Source organism: Mustela nigripes, chromosome 1, assembly GCF_022355385.1.
Source record: "Mustela nigripes isolate SB6536 chromosome 1, MUSNIG.SB6536, whole genome shotgun sequence".
NCBI lineage: Eukaryota > Metazoa > Chordata > Mammalia > Carnivora > Mustelidae > Mustela > Mustela nigripes.
Window position 1 is genome coordinate 50525534 of NC_081557.1, and position 19720 is coordinate 50545253.

Here is a 19720-nt window from a genome sequence, read left to right on the forward strand (position 1 = left end):
AGTTGTTCATGTGAATCAATGAAAACACAATTGATTTTTATATTTTGCTATTCTATCCTATTACCTTGCTAAAATTTCTTCAATATTTCTAGTAGCCTTTTTGTAGGTTCTAGTGGATGTTCTAGATGGAGCATTATTTGTCTGTGAATAATGAATGTTGTTCTGGGGGGCTTTACTACCAGATTTCAAGAATTGCTATGATGTTCGTCACTGAGACAGTATGGTATTGGCATAAGGAAAAGACATATAGATAAATGGAATAGAATGGAATATAGTGCTGGAATAGACCCACTCATATATAGTCAACTAATGTTCATCAAAGCACAAAAGTAATTCAGTGGCAAAAGAATAGTCTTGTCCACAGTCGTGCTGGAACAAACTGAATATCCTATGAATATGTAAAAGTGAATCTTGATCTCTATACAATATACAAAAGTTGGTTCGAAATGGTCATAGACTAAACTTACAAGCTAAAATTATGCAGAAGAAAACACAGAAGAAAAAAACGTTGACCTTGGGATAGGCAAAGATTTTCTAGACAGGAACACAAAAAATCCTAATCACAAAAGAAAAAAATTGACATACTGGACTTTATCAAAGTAAAAATTTTTACTTGTTGGGGAACCTGGATGGCTCAGTGGGTTAAGCCGCTGCCTTTGGCTCAGGTCATGATCTCAGGTCATGATCTCAGGTCCTGGGATCGAGCCCCACATCAGGCTCTCTGCTCAGCAGGGAGCCTGCTTCTCTGCCTGCCTCTCTGCCTACTTGTGATCTCTCTCTGTCAAATAAATAAAAAAAATCTTTTAAAAAAAGTTTTTTTTTTTTTTTTTTTTTTTTTTTTACTTGTTAAGGAAATAAAAAGGCAAAGCAAATATCAGGAGAAAATATTCTCAAAATGTGTGATTTGTATCCAGAATTTGTAAAGAACTCTTGCACCTAGCAAACAATAAGGTTAATAGTAATAATAATAATAAGAGTGAAAGATTTGACCAGATACTTTACAAAAGAAAATATGCTTCTATACACATGGAAAGATGCTCAGTGGAATTAGCCTACAGGGAAATAGTTATTAAAGCCACAGTGGAATGTCCCCTTACATCCTCTAAAATGGCTAAAATTAAAAGGCTAACCATTCCAAGAGTGAGAATGAATATGAAACTATGAATCATCTGAAACTCTCATGCATTGCTAGTGGGAGTATAAAATAGTATGACCACGATGGGAAACATTTTGACAATTATGTTTTAATTTTAAACATATACTTACTAGGGACGCCTGGGTGGCTCGGTCAGTTAAGTGCTGACTTTGATTTGGGGTCATGATTTGGGGGTCCTGGGATTGAGTCCCACGTCAGACTCCTTGGTCAGCGGGGAGTCTGCTTCTGCCTCTGCCTGCTGCTCCCTCTGCTTATGCTCTCTCTCTGACAAATAAATAAATAAATCTTTAAAAAACAAAAATAAAAAAATCCATATACTTACTATGTAACCCAGCAGTTCCACTTGTAGCTATGTAGCCAGGCAAAATAAAACATCTGTCCACAAAAAGACTTGTTTTTTTAGCAGCTTTATTTATAATACCCCCAAACTAAATACAACCCGAATGTCCAGCACTTGAATGGATAAACGAATTTTGGTGCTCTCAGGTATACCAGTTTAGACACATGAAAGGGGCACCTTAGTGGTTCAGTCAGTTAAATGTCTGCCTTGGGCTCAGGTCATGATCTCAGGGTCCTGGGATCAAGCCAGGCAGGCGCCGGGCTCTCTGCTCATCGGGGAGTGTCTTCATCCCTGTGTTCCTCCCCCTGCTTGTGCATGCTCTCTTTCTCTCTCTCAAATCAATAAATGAAATCTTAAAAAAACTAGTGAAGGCCAAGTAAAGATATTTTCAGGAAAAAATTACATGGTATTTCGTGGTAATGTGACTGAGTATGAGATGAATGTACAGAAGTCAGTAGTTTTTCTCTAATAATTAGCATCTAAAAGTGGCAGTAAAAATCATTGCTTTTACAGTTGTAGGCAGCTTCACTTTGGCGCAGCTTGAGATCTCATTTAGCTCCTACTGCCTGCCTCTTGCTGTTAGCATTGGGCTTCTCTGTTATCGCTGTGGCAGTGCCCACCATGGGAACTTGCTCAAGTTGTACAAGCCAGTGTCAGGGGGGTTTAACACACTGCGGAGCGAACTTCGGTCCGTGGGAGGTTGGAGTCAATTGATCTGTTTCCCTTTTTCTCACTTCACACTGATAGTCTTGAGATGTGTTTCATGTGGTTTCTCATATTGTCCTTTGTAGCCAGTTACTGGACCAACTGTCACACCACTTTTATTGGCTTTCTTTCCGTGTTATGTTACTCTGTCCTTAACTCCTGCTCCCAAATAAGGTATTTATTATGCATGAGCCTTCTTCTCAGACTCTGTATAGCTCCCCCAAAAAAGTACCTATGTGGCCCCAAGTACTGAGGTTGGGAAACCCTGATCTCTGAAGCCAGTGGTTTGCTTTAAAATCCAAGCTCTGCAGTATTCAGTCTCTGCAACTTTTAACTGCTGAGTGTTAATATTTGGGTCTGTAAAATGATAATGATGGATATACACACAGAGCCCTTAATGTTTGAATGAGGATAGCTCTATAAACCTAATACCTGGACAAAAAAAAGTTCAGTACAGGGCAGCTATTGATAATTCTTTCTCAAGTGTATATGCTACTTTCTGACAGTCCCTGAGGCATTTTCCCAGAATATGAAAACTCTTTCCTAGAGACCCAAGTTCTTAAGTCCTTATGAAAAACTATCAGAAGGGACAAGAAAATAACTTCTACAGAACCCAGTATGCTCCATATTATTGGAGCTTATTTGTGGAGCACATTATTTGTGGAGCATAACAAATAACATGGAGGACATCGGGAGATGGAGAGGAGAAGGGAGCTGAGGGAAATTGGAAGGGGAGGTGAACCATGAGAGACTATTGACCCTGAAAAACAACCTAAGGGTTTTGAAGGGGTGCGGGGTGGGAGGTTGGAGGAACCAGGTGGTGGGTATTGGGGAGGGCACATATTGCATGGAGCACTGGGTATGGTGCAAAAACAATGAATACTGTTACACTGAAAAGAAATAAAAACAAAAACAAAACAAAACAAAAAGAACCCGGTATGGAGAAGACACAAACACGATTCGAGTGAAGATTTAAATCCATATGTGGGTTTTTCAAGTTTTAAATTTTTAGCTGTGTTAACATGATAGTGTTAGAGACTCAACATTGCAATGGAAAGGTGGTTTCACCAGCCATAGTGGTTGTCAAAGTTCATTGGCAAAAACTTTGAAAGCAACAATAAACATTATTAGGAAGCAAAAGGATATACTTTAAAACACTGGTAAAACCAGAGGACATAGTATGCAAACTCTGATAACCACTAAACAAAACGCTAAAATATATAAAATAGGAAATTTAATAGTTTCAAGAAAATGACAATGTTTGTGTATGTTATTGGGGGCTCTCCAGTGCATTTAAGAGTTTTAGTAGCAATCCCTGGCTTCCACCCACTGTCTAGCAGTAGTATGCACACCCCACACCCTCAGTGGTGACAACGAGGCATTGTTAGATGTACCCTGGGAAGTAAAATCATCTTCAGATGAGAACCACTGAGATAAGCCTAGATTTGAATTCTAGCTCCAGGACTATGGCTCTGTGAATTTGAACATATTACCTAATTCCTAGAACTTCATTTTCTCACATGAGATAATGTACATATGTATGACACCTTATACCTAGGACTTGGGTAAATGATAGCAATTCTTGCAATGCTAAAACTAGTTCTATTTTTTGCCACACTGCCTGTTCATATTGTGAAAATGAAATACCCGTTTGTGTAGCTGTTGGCCAACTTGTTGAACGAGAATTTCTCATCTAATATCATCAAAAGGCATTGAGCTTTCATGTGGGCAGTTAGCATTGATGTTAGGCTTACTTTCTCCCTGGTTGTGGATTTGCTTTTTTCCTCTTTGTGTTCTTGTTTGACTTGGGGCAAGTTGGGAGTATGTTGTTTCTTTTGAGCCCCTTCCTGACATAACATTGTGTGTGGTGTTCTTTGTATATTGGTAACCTCTTGAATTAGACTCAGTGTGTTAAAGACTAGTTCAGGCCTGTAGCAATCAGACCTATAGAAATTGGAAAGATAAGACTAAGTCTTATTGTTGTTTATTGTTATTGTTGATTTTGCTTTATAACCCTGAGGCAACAGCCAATGAAAAATATTTGTTCTTTAGGTTTATTTATTTTTTATAAATATGATTGAAAATATTAGTAGCCTATAATTGCTTTGCTATTCATTATGGCATTTAAGTTTTATTAAAACCCCAGGCAGTGAAGAAAATAAAAGGAGATTTGGAAAGGAAACTTTTAATGTACTATAAGAACACAGCAAGACACTACATTAAGTACTTCATATTATCTCATTTATTTCTTACAACAGTATCTGCAAAGTAAGTAGCATTATCCCTATTCTGTAGGTGAGAATATGATCCTTTCTGATGCTTCATCTGCCCAAGATCATATAGCTGGTAACTAAGTGACAGAACCACCAGAACCCAGGTTTTTATTCCAAAGCTCATCTTATTTTCATAATGCCTTGCTGTCTCCTCTATATTAGGAGCATAGGCCTCTACCTTAAGTTTCTTTGTAAACCATGTAGTTTGACCTACCCTGTGGACCACAAGATAATAGCATAAATTGCAGAACATTGAAACTGTGATAATTTTTTCTGTTGCCTCTAGGACTGAAGAACTGCCTTGCCTCGCCCGCTTCTCTGGCCTTCTGTAGCTTCTATCTGGGCTCTTTACACTTAACGCAGTTAAATCAGGTTTATGGGAATAAGGAACGTTTTTAGGTTCAACCTTTTTTGGCTAAGTGAATCAATCTTATTTTTTGATGATGTATTATCTTGGCTTTTATCATTTCAGATTGCTCAAGAATGCAGAGCATTTAAATCTTAAGCCATGCAGTGTAAGTTCGACAAGAATCAAATAAAAGCAGACTTACTTAAAAATTAAGAGGGCTTTACATCTAGTAAGAAAAATAGTCCCAGACTGCCATGTGATCTGTTCTGTTCGTTCTGATATACTACTGAGTAGATGTTTTGAAGTCTGCTGTTGCCTAAAACTCTCCTTCACGGTGTGATTTGTATTTTTAGCTGAGAGAGGAAAAGTTACAAGAGGAGAAAACCTCTGAAGATCAAATCCACAAGCTGTTATCAGAGGATATGGAAACGGGGAAAAGGAAAATGGATGACCAGAAGAAGAGAGATGAGCCATTAGCACTGAAGACAGATCTGGAGCATGTAAGTAGATCACCATCTTGATGGACAGCTGTCTCAAAATCAGTCGTTAGCCCAGGTCACTTGGGTCTGAAAACCTGGGTTGTTGACCTATGAGGGTGGTAACAGTTGCTGACCATGTAGTATACAAGTAGTGGAGAACTTAGTGTCCAGATGAGAGCTAGAGAGAATAATTCATGAGTGGGACAACAGACTTGGGTAGAAAGAGTAAGGGAATAGTCAGAGAAAAAAAATGAGTGAGGGGAGGGACATAGTATAGAATATTACTTGTGCAAATTTTATACGTATGTTGTCATTTTGACCTACGTATTGTTATTTGATGTTTGAGTTTTGTACATCTTACATCCTAAGCTAGGTTTCCGTAAAACTTGGATTTGATTTCCTGCTATTCTTTTTAATGCGTTAAGCAACATAGTGCTAGATATAAGGTAGATCTTCAATATTAGATTACTTAGTTTAAACTAACCCTAATTAGACCTCTAATCTTGCCAAATCTTGCCTGAATTTTTTTCGTTACTTATTTACCAAGCAAATTCCTGGAAAAGGTTGTAGGTGGTATATTTAATGTATGTAAGAAAGCATTTTTGGAAGGCTCACTGGATGCTCAAATGGATAATTATAATTGAGTTTTTTTCTTTAGTATATCATACTGCATCAGACATTTTCTGTGGCTTGCTGTGTGTACTTAAGATAGACTTAGAGTTGTAATCTTTTAAAATAGTTTTTCATTGGGGCACCTGGGTGGCTCAGTGGGTTAAGCTGCTGCCTTCGGCTCAGGTCATGATCTCAGGGTCTTGGGATCGAGTCCCGCATTGGGCTCTCTGCTCAGTGGGGAGCCTGCTTTTCTCTCTCTCTCTTTCTCTCTCTGCCTGCCTCTCTGTCTACTTGTGATGTCTCTCTGTCAAACAGATGGGTAAAATCTTAAAAAAAAAAAAGATTAAAAGAGTTTGTCATTTAAACTTGTTAGTATTTCAGGTTAACTTTCTAATTAGCTGGGATTAATAAAGCTTTATTGTATATAAGATAGATAATAGAGAATAGAGGAAAAAAATCTCTGCACCAGAAGTTAGCCTTTTAAACATGTCCCAGCATTGTAACAGACTGTACAACTTTGGCCAGCTTAATTTCACTGTGCTTTTGCTTTACTCTTTGCAAAGGCATTTTTCCTGAACTTTAGGAAATGAAATTATTTAAGCTTTCTTGAATCAGTGGTATTTGCTGTTAACTGTGCATCTTTTATCCCAGTTATAACAATAATAATTATTACTTACTTACTTACTAAAAGTAGTCACTTAGATTTTGGAGGGTTTCACCCTTCTAAAAGATTCAGTTTAACAAACCTGAAATGTTTGCATTCTCTTAATCCTCTGTTCATTGGGAGCTACAAAAGGAAAAAGACTGGAGAGGATGCAATTTAGCTAGGAAGGTGAGAATGAAATATGATAGCCTTGTGCATACAGTGTGTTTTCTGACTAATAGCCCCAGCCAGCCCCAACTGCGGTCTGTGATCTCTAGACTACAGCTCTGCCTCCTCACCCCAACAGGGCCATCCTTTAGATCCCTTAAGCAAAATGACCCAGAAGGACCTTTATCTTTAGGACAAACGGATCTTGACAAAGAGAGCTTACCCTCCACTGCAGTCCTTTGATATAAAGAACCTGCTGTTTTTGGCCTTGCCAGATCCAAGTTTCCTCCAGGAAATGATCTCTAGTATTAATTCATGTCAAGGCGAGGAAATGGCTCTAATTAATTTTTCTTTTGCACTACTGGCTTTGAAATAGAAATCAACTGCATTTTGTAATCTTAAAAAGAATTGTAACCCAATTGTAATCTTAAAAGTAATCAGGAAGTATATAAATCCTCAGACTTGGTGGTTTTTTATTTGTTTGTTTGTTTTTGTTTTTGTTGGTAATAGCCAGTTTCACAAAATTTTTTTCACAAAAATATGCAAAAACACATGGAATAAAAACTGACTTATGAACACTTGAAATTTTAGACTTCTGTGATTTTACCTCTTTTTCTGTTTGCTTTTGTCTTTTTGATTTTTAAATAGTTCTGATTTTGCTTTAAATGTCTCTTAAGAGTCTTTAGTATTGGAAAAATAATTTCGTCTGCCAAGACTGCATTAAAATTGGGACCGAAGAGAGGCTCCAAGAGAGGCTCAGTGGAAAGCCAGCTGAAGGGATTGTATTTTATACAAAGAACAGTATGATTAGAGCTGAACTGATTGTTTTACTTTTCTGCACCAAAAGACACCTCATTTCCTCTGGAATTATTTATTTACTTGACAGAGATCACGGGTAGGCAGAGAGACAGGCAGAGAGAGAGAGAGGAGGAAGCAGGCTCCCTGCTGAGCAGAGAGCCCGATGAGGGACTCGATCCCAGGACCCTGAGATCACGACCCGAGCTGAAGGCAGAGGCTTAACTCACTGAGCCACCCAGGCGCCCCTCCTCTGGAATTAAACGAGAATTCTTTACCCCAGTGTTCAGGTCCTTAGTATGGTTTGAACTGCTCTTCCCATCGTTGTTCATACCCCCAAGTACTAGAAAACAGAGCTGTTTGAGTGCCCCCAAATATATAACTTTTTCTTTTCCTCCTTAGTCTTTGCTCTTACATTTTCATCTAATTGAAATGCTTCCCTGCTTACCTGTTGAAAGACTATTCATCTGCGCATACCCAGTGCAAAACCTGTCACCCTCCTGGAACTTCGAGGGATTCCTCATTTGTTTCTCCCTCCTATTATTTACTCTCGCCCCTCCCAGCTTCGTAAATTTACAGGACCAGTTTCATTCTCCTTTACATTATGCTTTTGTATCTGTGTTTCTCTACTAGGTTTTTAAGTTTGTTAAGAGAAATGTATCCTCGCTATTTGAAAATCTCCTACAGTGTCTTATACATCACGAAGTGTTTGATTCATGTTTGTCAAGTTGAATTGAAATGGAGGAAAGTGCTTTTCCTAGAAGAAGATTTACCATCTGTTGTTATCAGTTTGGAGTGGAAATACAATGGACATGGCAATTTATGATTTGTTATGGTACAGTTAATACCAATAACTGTGAATTGTTGGAAAACAATGTGGTATAACAATTTTAGTTACAGCAAAGAAAAAGTGAAAACTTGCTCATCACCCAGCAACTTAAGAGATAATCCTTATGAACATTTTTGGTAACCATCCTTCCAGACTTCTTTTCTAAGTGCATATAAAGAAACTTCAAATGTAAATTGAAAAACTCAAAAAAGGAGTCTAAAATAAAATGAAGGTAACTGAATGAGTATCAAGAAAATGGAAAAAGCTGACTCTAGGGGTATTTAGAAGCCCTTGCGGAGAAAGTGGCATTTGAGATAGCCCTGAAGAGCTAATGAATATTTTTTAGGCAGGTAATGTGGCAAAGGGAATAATAGCATGCCCAGAAGGGAGGCTTTGAAATGCTATGATGGTACACGGAGAGTAGAGTGATGGGATTCTATCCGCGTGCTTGATGGTATGGTAGGATCAGAGGGAAAAGAGGCCAGCTGAGCAAGACCAGTAACGAGATTTTTGCAACAGTCCAGGCAGAAGAGGATGAGAATCTAAAGAAAGACAGTGACAGTGACTATACCTGGGAAGAGTTAGATCTGACCGGCATTTTTGGGAGTGGAGTGGAGTAGAGTGGAACCGGCATGGAAGCAGCTTGGAAACGGACATTCTGAAGTCCTTGTGTTAGCTACTTACTAACTCTACAGTCCTCTACATTAACTGTTCTAAGCCTCAGTTTGCCACCTAGAGAAGGCGGGTCATCTCTTCTTAATGGGGCTGATATTAAACACAAATGAAATAAACTATCAAGAAGTACTGGGTGTATTCAGAACCTCCATACGCTGTTATTATGACTTTGAAGAAAGGGAAAGGAGAGAGTAAGAGATGGCATTGAGGCTTCTAGCTGAGTTGGTAGTGAGGCTTAGAGAAGAAAAGAGTGAACTGAATTTTGGCTGTATTAAGTTTGAGCCACCTTTGGGATATCCAGATTGGGATCTTTAACAGGCAGTTGGAAACACAGGTGCTCAGAGAGACATGACCTACACCAGCTGAGAAACAGTAGCTTTGGGAGAGTCCGTGGACCCACCAAATTGTGTTATCTCCCTTGTCTCTTGCCAGTGTCCTGCACGCCTCTCAGATTCGGAGAACGAAGAACCTTCCCGAGGCAAGATGACACAGACCCATCGTTCCGCATTTGTTTCCAAGAACAACTCCTACTCCTTAGCTTTCCTGGCAGGGTAAGAGACTGGTACTGAATTCAGTTGCGGTTCTTTCGTTTTACAGTATGAGACTGAAGGGGACCGGGGCAGGAGGGAGCAAAAGTATTTGTTGCAGCCACTTTGTGGGAGATGGGAAGGGGGGAATGATGTGGGAATTGGTTTTCGGATATCCATTTGGAACATGGAGCTGATCTAAAAGGAAGTTTAACATATTTCTGGGATCCTCAGGGTAGGATTATGCTAATTTCTGTGCTGTGAAGTGTGGCCTTTCTATCCTAGGAGGGAACCACAAAGATAGCTTCTTTTAACAATATCCAACCATTCTCTCAGTGGACTTTTTTCTCTTCGTAGGAAGTGAGGCCAGAGTTCATTTTATTTTCAATGCCTAGAACTAAAATATATCTTGAATAGATTTCAAGAGGGGAAACTGAAAAGTTTCTAAGGCCTTCCTCAAGGAATCTCTTGATCCTTTAGACTTTGCAGGCTGTGGGGAGGAAAAGGAGGAAGAAACAGATGGATGTTGATGATGGAGGAATAATGAAGGACTAGATGGAAGGAAAAAGGAAAGAAGGAGGAAGGATGGAAGGAAAAAGAGCAGGAAGGGAGCTTGGGGGGGGCGGGATACATAAATAGGACAAAGGGAAGAAGGGATGGCAGAAGAGAATCATTCACTCAGGAGGCATTTTGTGAACAGCAACTATGTGCCATGCTCTCTGTTTTAGTTTAAAATGAAAAGACATCATCTTATGCCATTTTGTTGTCTGTTTCTGGTTAAGACTGGCATTGCGCACCCTTATGTCTGGGGTTCCTCTCCTCCTTCCCAGCAGCCCCATAAGGTAGATCTCTCCTTCTTGCTGTCCCTGTGGAGATGCACCTATTTATTCTTTTATTCTGAGGCTGTTTATTTCTAATCACTAATAAATGTGACCCCAAAAAGCTTCCAAGTTTACAAATTTTATAAATTACAAACTATTGTGACCCTTGATGTAGTTTTTATATCTGAATCTCTGAATCTTTTTTGTATGTGTTCTTTTGGAGCAGTCTGATTTTCCTGTTATTTCTGAGAGTAAAATTCACTACCCCACCCCACCCCCGCCCCGCTCCCTTAAATGCCTTCCCTTCACTAGGTAATGGTAACTCCTTTTTCCAGGAAGGCACTTTCCTAGAGTATTTATTCATTCATTTGACATTTGTTTAATGGTCACTATATTGTAGCCACTTAGATCTGATTGATGTAATCAGAACCCAATAAGAAAGATGTAAGCCAGGGGCGCCTGGGTGGCTCAGTGGGCTAAAGCCTCTGCCTTCGGCTTGGGTCATGATCCCAGAGTCCTGGGATCGAGTCCCGCGTCGGGCTCTCTGCTTGGTGGGGAGCCTGCTTCCTTTTCTCTCTACCTGCCTCTCTGCCTGCTTGTGATCACTGTCTGTCAAATAAACATATAAAATCTTAAAAGAAAAAAAAAGGAAAGATGTAAGCCAGCATATTTTCCATTTATGGTAAAGATGAAACTCTTACATTGTGCATATGAGCTTGAACTGCAGATGCCCTCTAAAGTTAAAAAATTCAAGATTACCTAAGAATTTTTCAGCTGCTGATTGTATATATGGAGTTCCCCGTTTACAGCAGGCATATTTTAATGATTATAAGAGAGATCTACTGAAAAGAGAAAAAGATTGTATCATTCGTTCCAGTTAAGTCATTATAAATACTCCTGAAAACAAGTAAATATTGCTTTTAGGCAGTTATGACTAGCTAATTAATATCTCATAATTTGAAATGACTGAGAAAAAAGAGAACTCTTTATTAAAATCCAAGTATGATGCCAAGGCCAAATTGCCCCAATTGGTTATCACCAATTCCAGTCTGTACTCTTACAATTCGTTCTTGTAAAGGGAGTGGCAGATTAATATGTCATTACTTAGAACCGCCTTGCAAGGAACTTAGAAAATTCTTTCTAAGGGATAAAATGTAAAGCTCTTATGAAGGGGTTTGCTTTTTTAAAATTTAAATTTAAATGTTTAAAAAGATTTATTATTTATTTGGGGGAGAGAGAGAGAGCGCGCACCAGTGGGAGGGACACAGGGAGAGGGGGAGAATCTCAAGCAGTCTCTGTACTGAGCACAGAGCCTGAATCGGGGCTCAATTCCATGATCCTGATATCACGACCTAAGCCAAAACCAAGAGTCAGATGCCCAACCTAGTGTACCACCCAGGTGCCCAGGGTTTGCTTTTGATTATGTGTGGCTCTGGAATCTCTGTAACATATCTTCTTTTCCTTCTCCTTGGCCCACGCTTGCCCTTACTCTGTTGAGCCACAATGGGACTACTTTATAGGAAAAGAGTCACTTAACATTTTACTATTAAGGAGTGTTTGCAATTTGTCTTACACATTTCAGCATTCATTTCCAAATATCCAAGGTTGTGGAGTGAGTTCAGTTATTAGTACAATGATTAAAACAGTTCATTGGTTTTGGTTGGTAGGCATATTATCTTTTTAGGATATAGTTCGCTGATGTCATGGAAAACTTAGGTTGGAAGATCAATTATGGTAATACTGTGAATTGCCTCTTTTATGTAGTCAACATGCTTTTCTTCCTTAGATAAGAAAATATTTAAATTTCAGTTCCAAAGGATACTTAGAAAAACGATATGGACTTGTTAGTGCTGAAATTGTTGCCAGGTGAGCTGGTGAGATCCTCGGCCCTGAGGCCTGGACCCAGCCCATCCCATCCCAAAGATGTTGCTGAAGGCTCGGGGTCTCCTTGCAAGAAAGAATTCAAGGATCGATCAGACAGAACAGTTGAGCGGTGCAAGTAGGAGAATTTATGAAAGCGAGAGTCCACTGTTGAGATGTGAGGATGGGCAAGCTCTGGGAGAGTGCCCTGGGGTTGGGTGTCTGTCTCTTATTGACAGTTGTTCACTAAGGTGTGGGATATTTATCTCTTGGGAGCAGGGTTTCACACCTGTCCTCCCTACTTGGTCTAGGTCTCTGGCCTTCTTTGTCTTGGATCTGTCTGGTTTGATTTGGCTTCTGTGGCTTTGTTTTTGGAACACAGCCAGGATGGGTCTCTAATTTTCCCTGATAGCAGTAGTGAGCCATGATGTGCCTCCCCCTCTTGGCTGGCCTCCAGGCATCCTGTTAAAGCCTAACTAACTGCCTACTCTAACAAAATGGGATGTAGCTTTTGGATATATTAAAAAATAATTAGCATGGCGATGGTTGCACAACAGTGTGACTGTAAACTTAAATGGTTAAAATGGTGACTTTTATGTTATATATATTTTACCACTGTAAAAAAAGTGTTAAAAAAGTATTGGCATTTTTAATAGTTTTTGGATATTTCATGTGACGTTTTTTCCATGTGTTAAGCAACAACAAAAGAATGGGTTTTTGGAGCGCCTGAGTGGCTCAGTGGGTTAAGCCTCTACCTTCGGCTCAGGTCATGATCCCAGGGTCCTGGGATCGAGCCCCGCATCGGGTTCTGTGCTCAGTAGGGAGCCTGCTTCCCCCTCTTTCTTTGCCTGCCTCTCTGCCTACTTGTGATCACTGTCAAATAAATAAATAAAATCTTAAAAAAAAAAATAGGTTTTCTCCGTTAAGTTCTTATCCTAAAGAGAGGTCATATATAAAAGGTTTGGAAGTTTTAAAAACTGTATTTAAATCAAATCAATCTGCATTTGTTTTACTTATCTACTTTATAACTGTTTCTTAAGCCCAAAGGCATGGAGGTAGGAGTGAGTAGGCCTAATAGGATGGTTATTTTGGAAGGAATCCATTACTTGGTTCTGGTTATAAGTCTTGCCAACAGCTCAGTCTCTTTCTATGTGAAAAATTCAAAGCAAAGAGAGCTTTAAAGCACTGTTTGTAAACTTTTGCAGTCCTATTGAAAATGAAACTTCTTGATGGGAGGCAGATAGAGTAATACTTAATCCAAGATCATTTCTAAGTTAATCACAAAATATATGTTAATTGAAAAAAATGAACTTGAAGCATAAGATATATCATTGTAAAGTTAAACTTTTGTTTTAAATATTGAGAAACTTTTTTGTTTGTTTATACTTATTTCCCTTCAGTCCTCATTCCCTTCTTCCTCACTAGAATCAAACAAAAAACCTGATTGCAAATTCTTCCAAAAGCTCAGGCTGAAAAAACTTTCTGTGTTGCGGTAGTATCTTTTCAAAAGGCTACATATCTACTTGCATTCTCCTCTTTGCTTTGGCTATCAGGAGGTTTAGAATTAGGACAGGGTTTTTAATTCAGTCATCCTGACTTTCCAACATGGCCTATTAAAAAAAAACAAAAACAAAAACACTTTTGGTATAATACTTTTTCTGTATTTATTACTTGATGTGATCTCTGTCCTCCGTTAAGGCTCAGTCTTAAGTATTTTTGCAGTAAGTTACTTTGGATTCTTCTTGGAAATAGGCATAATCATAAAAAGGAATATAATTCAACCATCTATCCTCTTTCCAGTTTAAAAAATGAACAACAACAAAGAAGATAGTAATCCAGCATTGCCAGTATTGCCATTCCATATAAAATTGTATCTTAAGTATACAGCGCCTAGCAGGATTTCTGGTACATGATAAGTTCAGTGACTATTACTGCCACTCTTTTGTTACATCCTTTTAAATATATATATTTTTTATTTAATTGACAGAGATCACAAGTAGGCAGAGAGGCAGAGAAGGGGGGGGAAGCAGGCTCCCTGCTGAGCAGAGAGCCCGATGTGGGGCTCGATCCCAGGACCCTGAGATCATGACCTGAGCCAAAGGCAGAGGCTTAACCCCCTGAGCCATCCAGGTGTGCCTGTTAAATTCTTTTAGAATGTGGACTCTTGGGGGCACCTGGGTGGCTCAGTGAGTTAAGCCTCTGCCTTTGGCTCAGGTCATGATCTCAGGGTCCTGGGATCGAGCCCCACATCGGGCTCTCTGCTCAGCAGGGAGCCTGCTTCCCTATCTCTCTCTCTCTCTCTGGCTGCCTCTCCATCTACTTGTGATTTCTCCCTGTCAAATTAATAAATAAAATCTTTAGAATGTGGACTCTTAGAGCTGGAAAAGATTTTAAATATTATCTAATTCTTTTGTTTTACTGATGAGAAAACTAAAGCCTGGAGAGACAACATGGTTTGCTAAATTGTAGATAGCTAGAACAGTAGGGATCTGAGAACTGAGGTTTCTTGGCTCTTCCTACTCTACCCCATTGTCCACCATTCCTTCGTGTGGACCCCTCTGCACCTCTGCCCGTCTTCACACTGGACTTTAAATCTTTTGTGAACAGGGACAACATCTTATAGTTGCAGTGCTTAGTACAGTGCCTGGCCTGTAGTGGAAGCTCAAGAAATACTTGGGGAGTAATCGAATAAGATAGGTCTTGTACCTGCGGCTAGTTAAACCGGAATTTTGTCAGAATCAACTGCCAGACTTGTGGCATTGGAGGGAGGGCTCTGGGAGCTGTTGAGGAACAGACGGGCTGGTGGCTATTTTATAGACTAGATTCCATAGGATTAATATGGGATTTGAGGAGTCTAGTGACCACACTGATAAGGCTTATAGAGTATAAAGTTGCTTTTAGCCTTCTAATGCATTAACAGCAGTGTATGGTGATACTTTTTATAGATTGTATAAAAGAAAAATCTGTTTCTCATTGAGTAGTAATTAAGCCTTAATTAAGTAGAAACGAACCACATTATTTTGTTTTCTAATGTCCAAATACTTTAAGCCTGAGTCTGTGGTTCAGAGTGGGACATATCAAGAGACCTTAAGTGCTTACTATAAGGTGTGTTGGTGGAGAAATCGTTAGTGATTGACAGACTCAGCAGTATTAAATGTGCCCAGTCAGTGTTGGAGTAAATTAAAATAAGCAGACTTGTCCCTCTTCCTTAAAATGAACAATGAAAATATAGATGATTTCTGGTAACAGATACCATACATATATGAGTGTTATGATATTGGAGGAATAGCTCTAGAACGGATGAAAGAAGGCAAAGCCAGAGAGGTGGGGATGGGGAGGCTGGTCTAGGAAGATGGTAGGGAAGTAGGAGTGTGAGCCCTAGTAAACTCAATTGACCCCCTTCTGTGTCATATATATAAAATTCAGGTTGTTTTGGTGACCTACTGCTGGGCAGGGATTTTACTGAATAGTTTAAGATTCTTTCAACCTCTAAAATGGAAGCATCTAGAAGTGGCTTAAAGCAGAATTTTAAAGAGTGGAGAGAATGAGGCTGTGGCATGAAAATAAAGGGGGTGATGGTAGTTGGAAAGTTCTGTAAAAATCTAAGGATTAGACATAGCAAGTTGTATGTGGGGAGTAGTCCCATCAATAGCCATGGGGGAGTGGAGACTGGGAGAAAAGATGACATAGTGAGTTACAAGAAGCCACAGACTTGGTGATGGCATGGGTCATGTCCTGTGCCCGTGTGTATGTGTGTGTGTGTGTGTGTGTGTGTTTGGGAGGGATAAAGGAATTGAAACAAATAAAGCAGATGGGCTGGTTATTAAGAGGACAAATCTTGTTAAAAGTAGTGGAATCTGGTTGAAAAGGGAAGCTAGCTTAAGGAGAAGTGATGTGGAATTTAGGGAGAGAGGCAGGATTATAGGTGTTAGTAATCTCTGCCGCACCAGCACAGAAATACTTGGTAGTTTTCAGAGGGCAGGATGGGCAGTGGTTGGGGTCTCTATTAGGGGAGCTAGTTTTTCTTCGTGCTTCCTGTCACGTTGAGTACTTTACATTCCTCATTTCATTTAGTTCTCACATCATTCTACAAGTTTTATAGTACTGTTTCCAATTTATAGCTAAGAAACATGCCGCTCAAAGATGTTAAGTCAATCACCCAAGAGCTTCTCACCTCATTAGAGTGACAGAGGTGGAACTGAACTCAGGTCTCTCTTTATATCAAACTTATGCACTTTCTCATCAAACCATTGTCAGAACCCTTGTGACCAAAGACTCTGCACTTGGAACCTGGTTTTGAAATGATCTACCTTTGCAAAGGAAAGCTGCCTGCTTTCTGTTGGTTTAATTTATACTCTGTCTAGTTCTATCAGAGGTAAACAGAACCTGTCCAGTTATCCTGCCATTTGAGGGGTCTGAAGTGATAGAAATATTCTAAAATTGATTGTGGTAATGGTTAAATAACTGTGAATTAAAAACTATTAAACTGTACACTTAAAAAAAAGAATACTAGCGTACACCAGGCAGATAACCCAGATCATAAATATATAAAGGAAGGATTATAACAAAATCTCACCCATTTCTGAGCCTAAGGAAGCTGCTGCTTTCATTCAAGTATGTGTGTATGTGGTGGTAGTAGGGCTCATACATGCAGGTTAGGGGCTCAAAGGAGTCTCCTCTCCAGCCTTTAGCTTCTTGGTTGAACTCAGCTCTATCAGACTTGAGAGTTTAATTAAAAAATTAATGTGGTTTGGATATGTGAGAGTGATGATTGAACAGTTGAGAGCATGAGCTGTCTAATGTTTTATACCCTTTAAGCCATGTTTTATAAGCATTAAATCTTCTAGCTTTCCAGCTGCATGTTTATACTGGCTGCCCCTCCTTTTCTTTGTAAGTCAGATTCATTGTGGTTGTTGGTATTTTTAGCCTAACTCTATATCCCAGAAACCATTTGGTCTCTTGGCAATGGAAATTTTAAGCCAGTTGCCTTTCAGACAATGCTGCTTTCTCTTGTTTATGACTCCATTATGTTTTTGGAAAAGAGAGCTTCCCTAGATGTGCTGGGTCTGTTCTGTGGCAGAGTAGAATGAAAGATCAATATGCTGTGGTAGAAAGAGCACAGGCTTAGTATCTATAGAGAAATGGGTTTAAACCTTGGCTTCAGCTGTGTGACCTTGGAAGATCATTTCCCTCAGTTCTTTGTCTGTAAAATGAGGATGATGATGCTTGTCTTGTAGGGTTTTTCTATGTATTAAAAGTGATAAAATATATTTAAAGCAGCTCAGTGCCTGACAGATACTACATTCCTAATGAATGTTGAAGTTTTCTGGTTTTGTTTTGTTTTGTTTTGTTTTCATAAGGAGGAGAGAGATGTTTCTGTACTTAATTTTTGTTCATTTATAAGAAAATTTTTAAATTATATCCACTGTGTTAGGGTTTGGGGGTACAAAAATGGATGTGCACAAAGTAGTAAGAGTAGTTACTTCTTTTATTTTTGAGTTCTTCCAACCCTAAGAATATTATCAAGTTCACTAGTCCTGACTATTCTTAGTCTTGAATCCTGTTGCTGTGACCAAATACTACAATAATAATACATTTATGGCTATAAGATGCTTTTACCATCATGATTTTTGTGGCTCTTCATGTAACAACAATGTAAAAGGGGAAGAATAGAGTTATATAGAACAAAGTTTTTGTATGCTATTGAATTGCTATTAATTTTAAAATAGATTCTGCTATGCTATTAATTTTGAAATAGATTTTGTAAATTAAGATGTTAATTGTAGTCCCCATAGCAATCACTAGGAAATAACTACAACATATTTAGTAAAGTAATAAGAAAAGACTCAAAGTAATACACAGAAAATATCTAATAGAAAAGAAGGCATTAATGGAGAATTTAGAAACAAAAAAGGTATAGGACATAGGGAAAACAAATAGCAAAATGGCGGAAGTAAGTCCTTCCTTATTAGTAATTACATTAAATGTAAATGACTTAAACTCTCCAAATAAAAGAGATGGTAGAATGGTTTTTAAAACAATGTGATCCTAGGGGCGCCTGGGTGGCTCAGTGGGTTAAAGCCTCTGCCTTCAGCTCAGGTCATGATCCCAGGGTGCTTAGATCGAGCCCCGCATCGGGCTCTCTGCACAGTGGGGAGCCTGCTCCCCTCACTCCGGCCTACTTGTGATCTCTGTCAAATAAATAAATAAAATCTTTAAAAAAAAAAAAAAATATATATATATATATATATATATATATTATGATCCTAATAGGTGTGCCTGGTGGCTCAGTTGGTTAAGTGTCTGACTTGGTTTCAGTTCAGGTCATGACCTCAGGGTTGTGAGATTGAACCCTGCGTTGGGCTCTGCACTGAGCGTGAAGTCTGCTTAAGATTCTCTCTCTCCCTCTGCCTCTCCCCCTCCCCCCAAAAAATCCAACTATATGCTGAGACCCCTTTAGATCCAAAGACAGAAATAAGTTGAAAACAATAGGATAAAAGAAGATATTCTATGTAAATAGTGACCAAAAGAGAACTGGCTGGAGTAGCTTAACTAATATTAGACAATGTAGACTTTAGGACAAAAATTACTACAAGAGACAGGACAGGCATTGTATAATGATACAAATGTCTATCTGTTAATAAAATATAACCATTATATGGGGCACCTGACTGACTCCGTCAGTAGAACATGTGACTCTTGATCTCTGGATCGTGAATTTGAGCCCCATGTTTGGTGTAGAGATTACTTTAAAAAAAAAAAAGGAAGATATAATCATTGTAAACACATATACACGTAATAATAAAGGCACAAAATATGTGAAGCAAAAATTGACAGAATTGAAGGGGCCAGTAGGAATTTTAATGATAATACTTGGAGACTTTAATACCCACTTTCAGTAATAGATATAATATACAGATGAAAGGTAAACACGGATATAGAAGATTTTCACAACACTATATAACAGATAGACTTATCATATATAAGGCACTTTCCTACACAACAGCAGAACACACATTTTACTATAGTGCATGTGGAACAATCTCTAGAATAGACCATATGTTACAGCCTAAAGCAAATCTCAATAAATTTTAAGAGATCGGAATAATACAAAATACCATTTTTGACCACAACAGAATGAAGCTATAAGTCAGTAACAGAAGAAAAATTGGAAAATTCACAAATATATGGATATTAAAACAATACATTCAAAAAAGCAATGGATCAAAAGAGAAATCACAAGAGAAATTAGAAAATACCTTCAGAGGAATGAAAATGAAACCCACCATACTAAAACTGTTGGAATGCACTAAGAGTAGTGCTTAGAGGTAAATTTATAGCTTTAAAGGCCTAGATTTAAAATGAAGAAAAATCTCAAATAAATAACCAGATCTTCATCTGTGGATCTTCCCACCTGACTCACAGGCACTACCAGCACATTGTACACGTTATTCACACCTCCACCCTGTCGCCTGCTTCCAGTACATA

At 38.8% G+C, this 19720-nt stretch overlaps 1 protein-coding gene across 1 annotated transcript in view; it reads left to right on the plus strand.

Moving 5' to 3' along the window:
* RNF169 (ring finger protein 169) overlaps positions 1-19720 on the plus strand; it is an 81296-nt gene that overhangs the window by 50042 nt on the left and 11534 nt on the right. Inside the window, exons 3-4 of the mRNA XM_059410859.1 lie at positions 5177-5323; positions 9457-9575. Of these exons, the coding sequence (XP_059266842.1) occupies positions 5177-5323; positions 9457-9575 (266 nt within the window). The remainder of the gene's footprint in view (positions 1-5176; positions 5324-9456; positions 9576-19720) is intronic.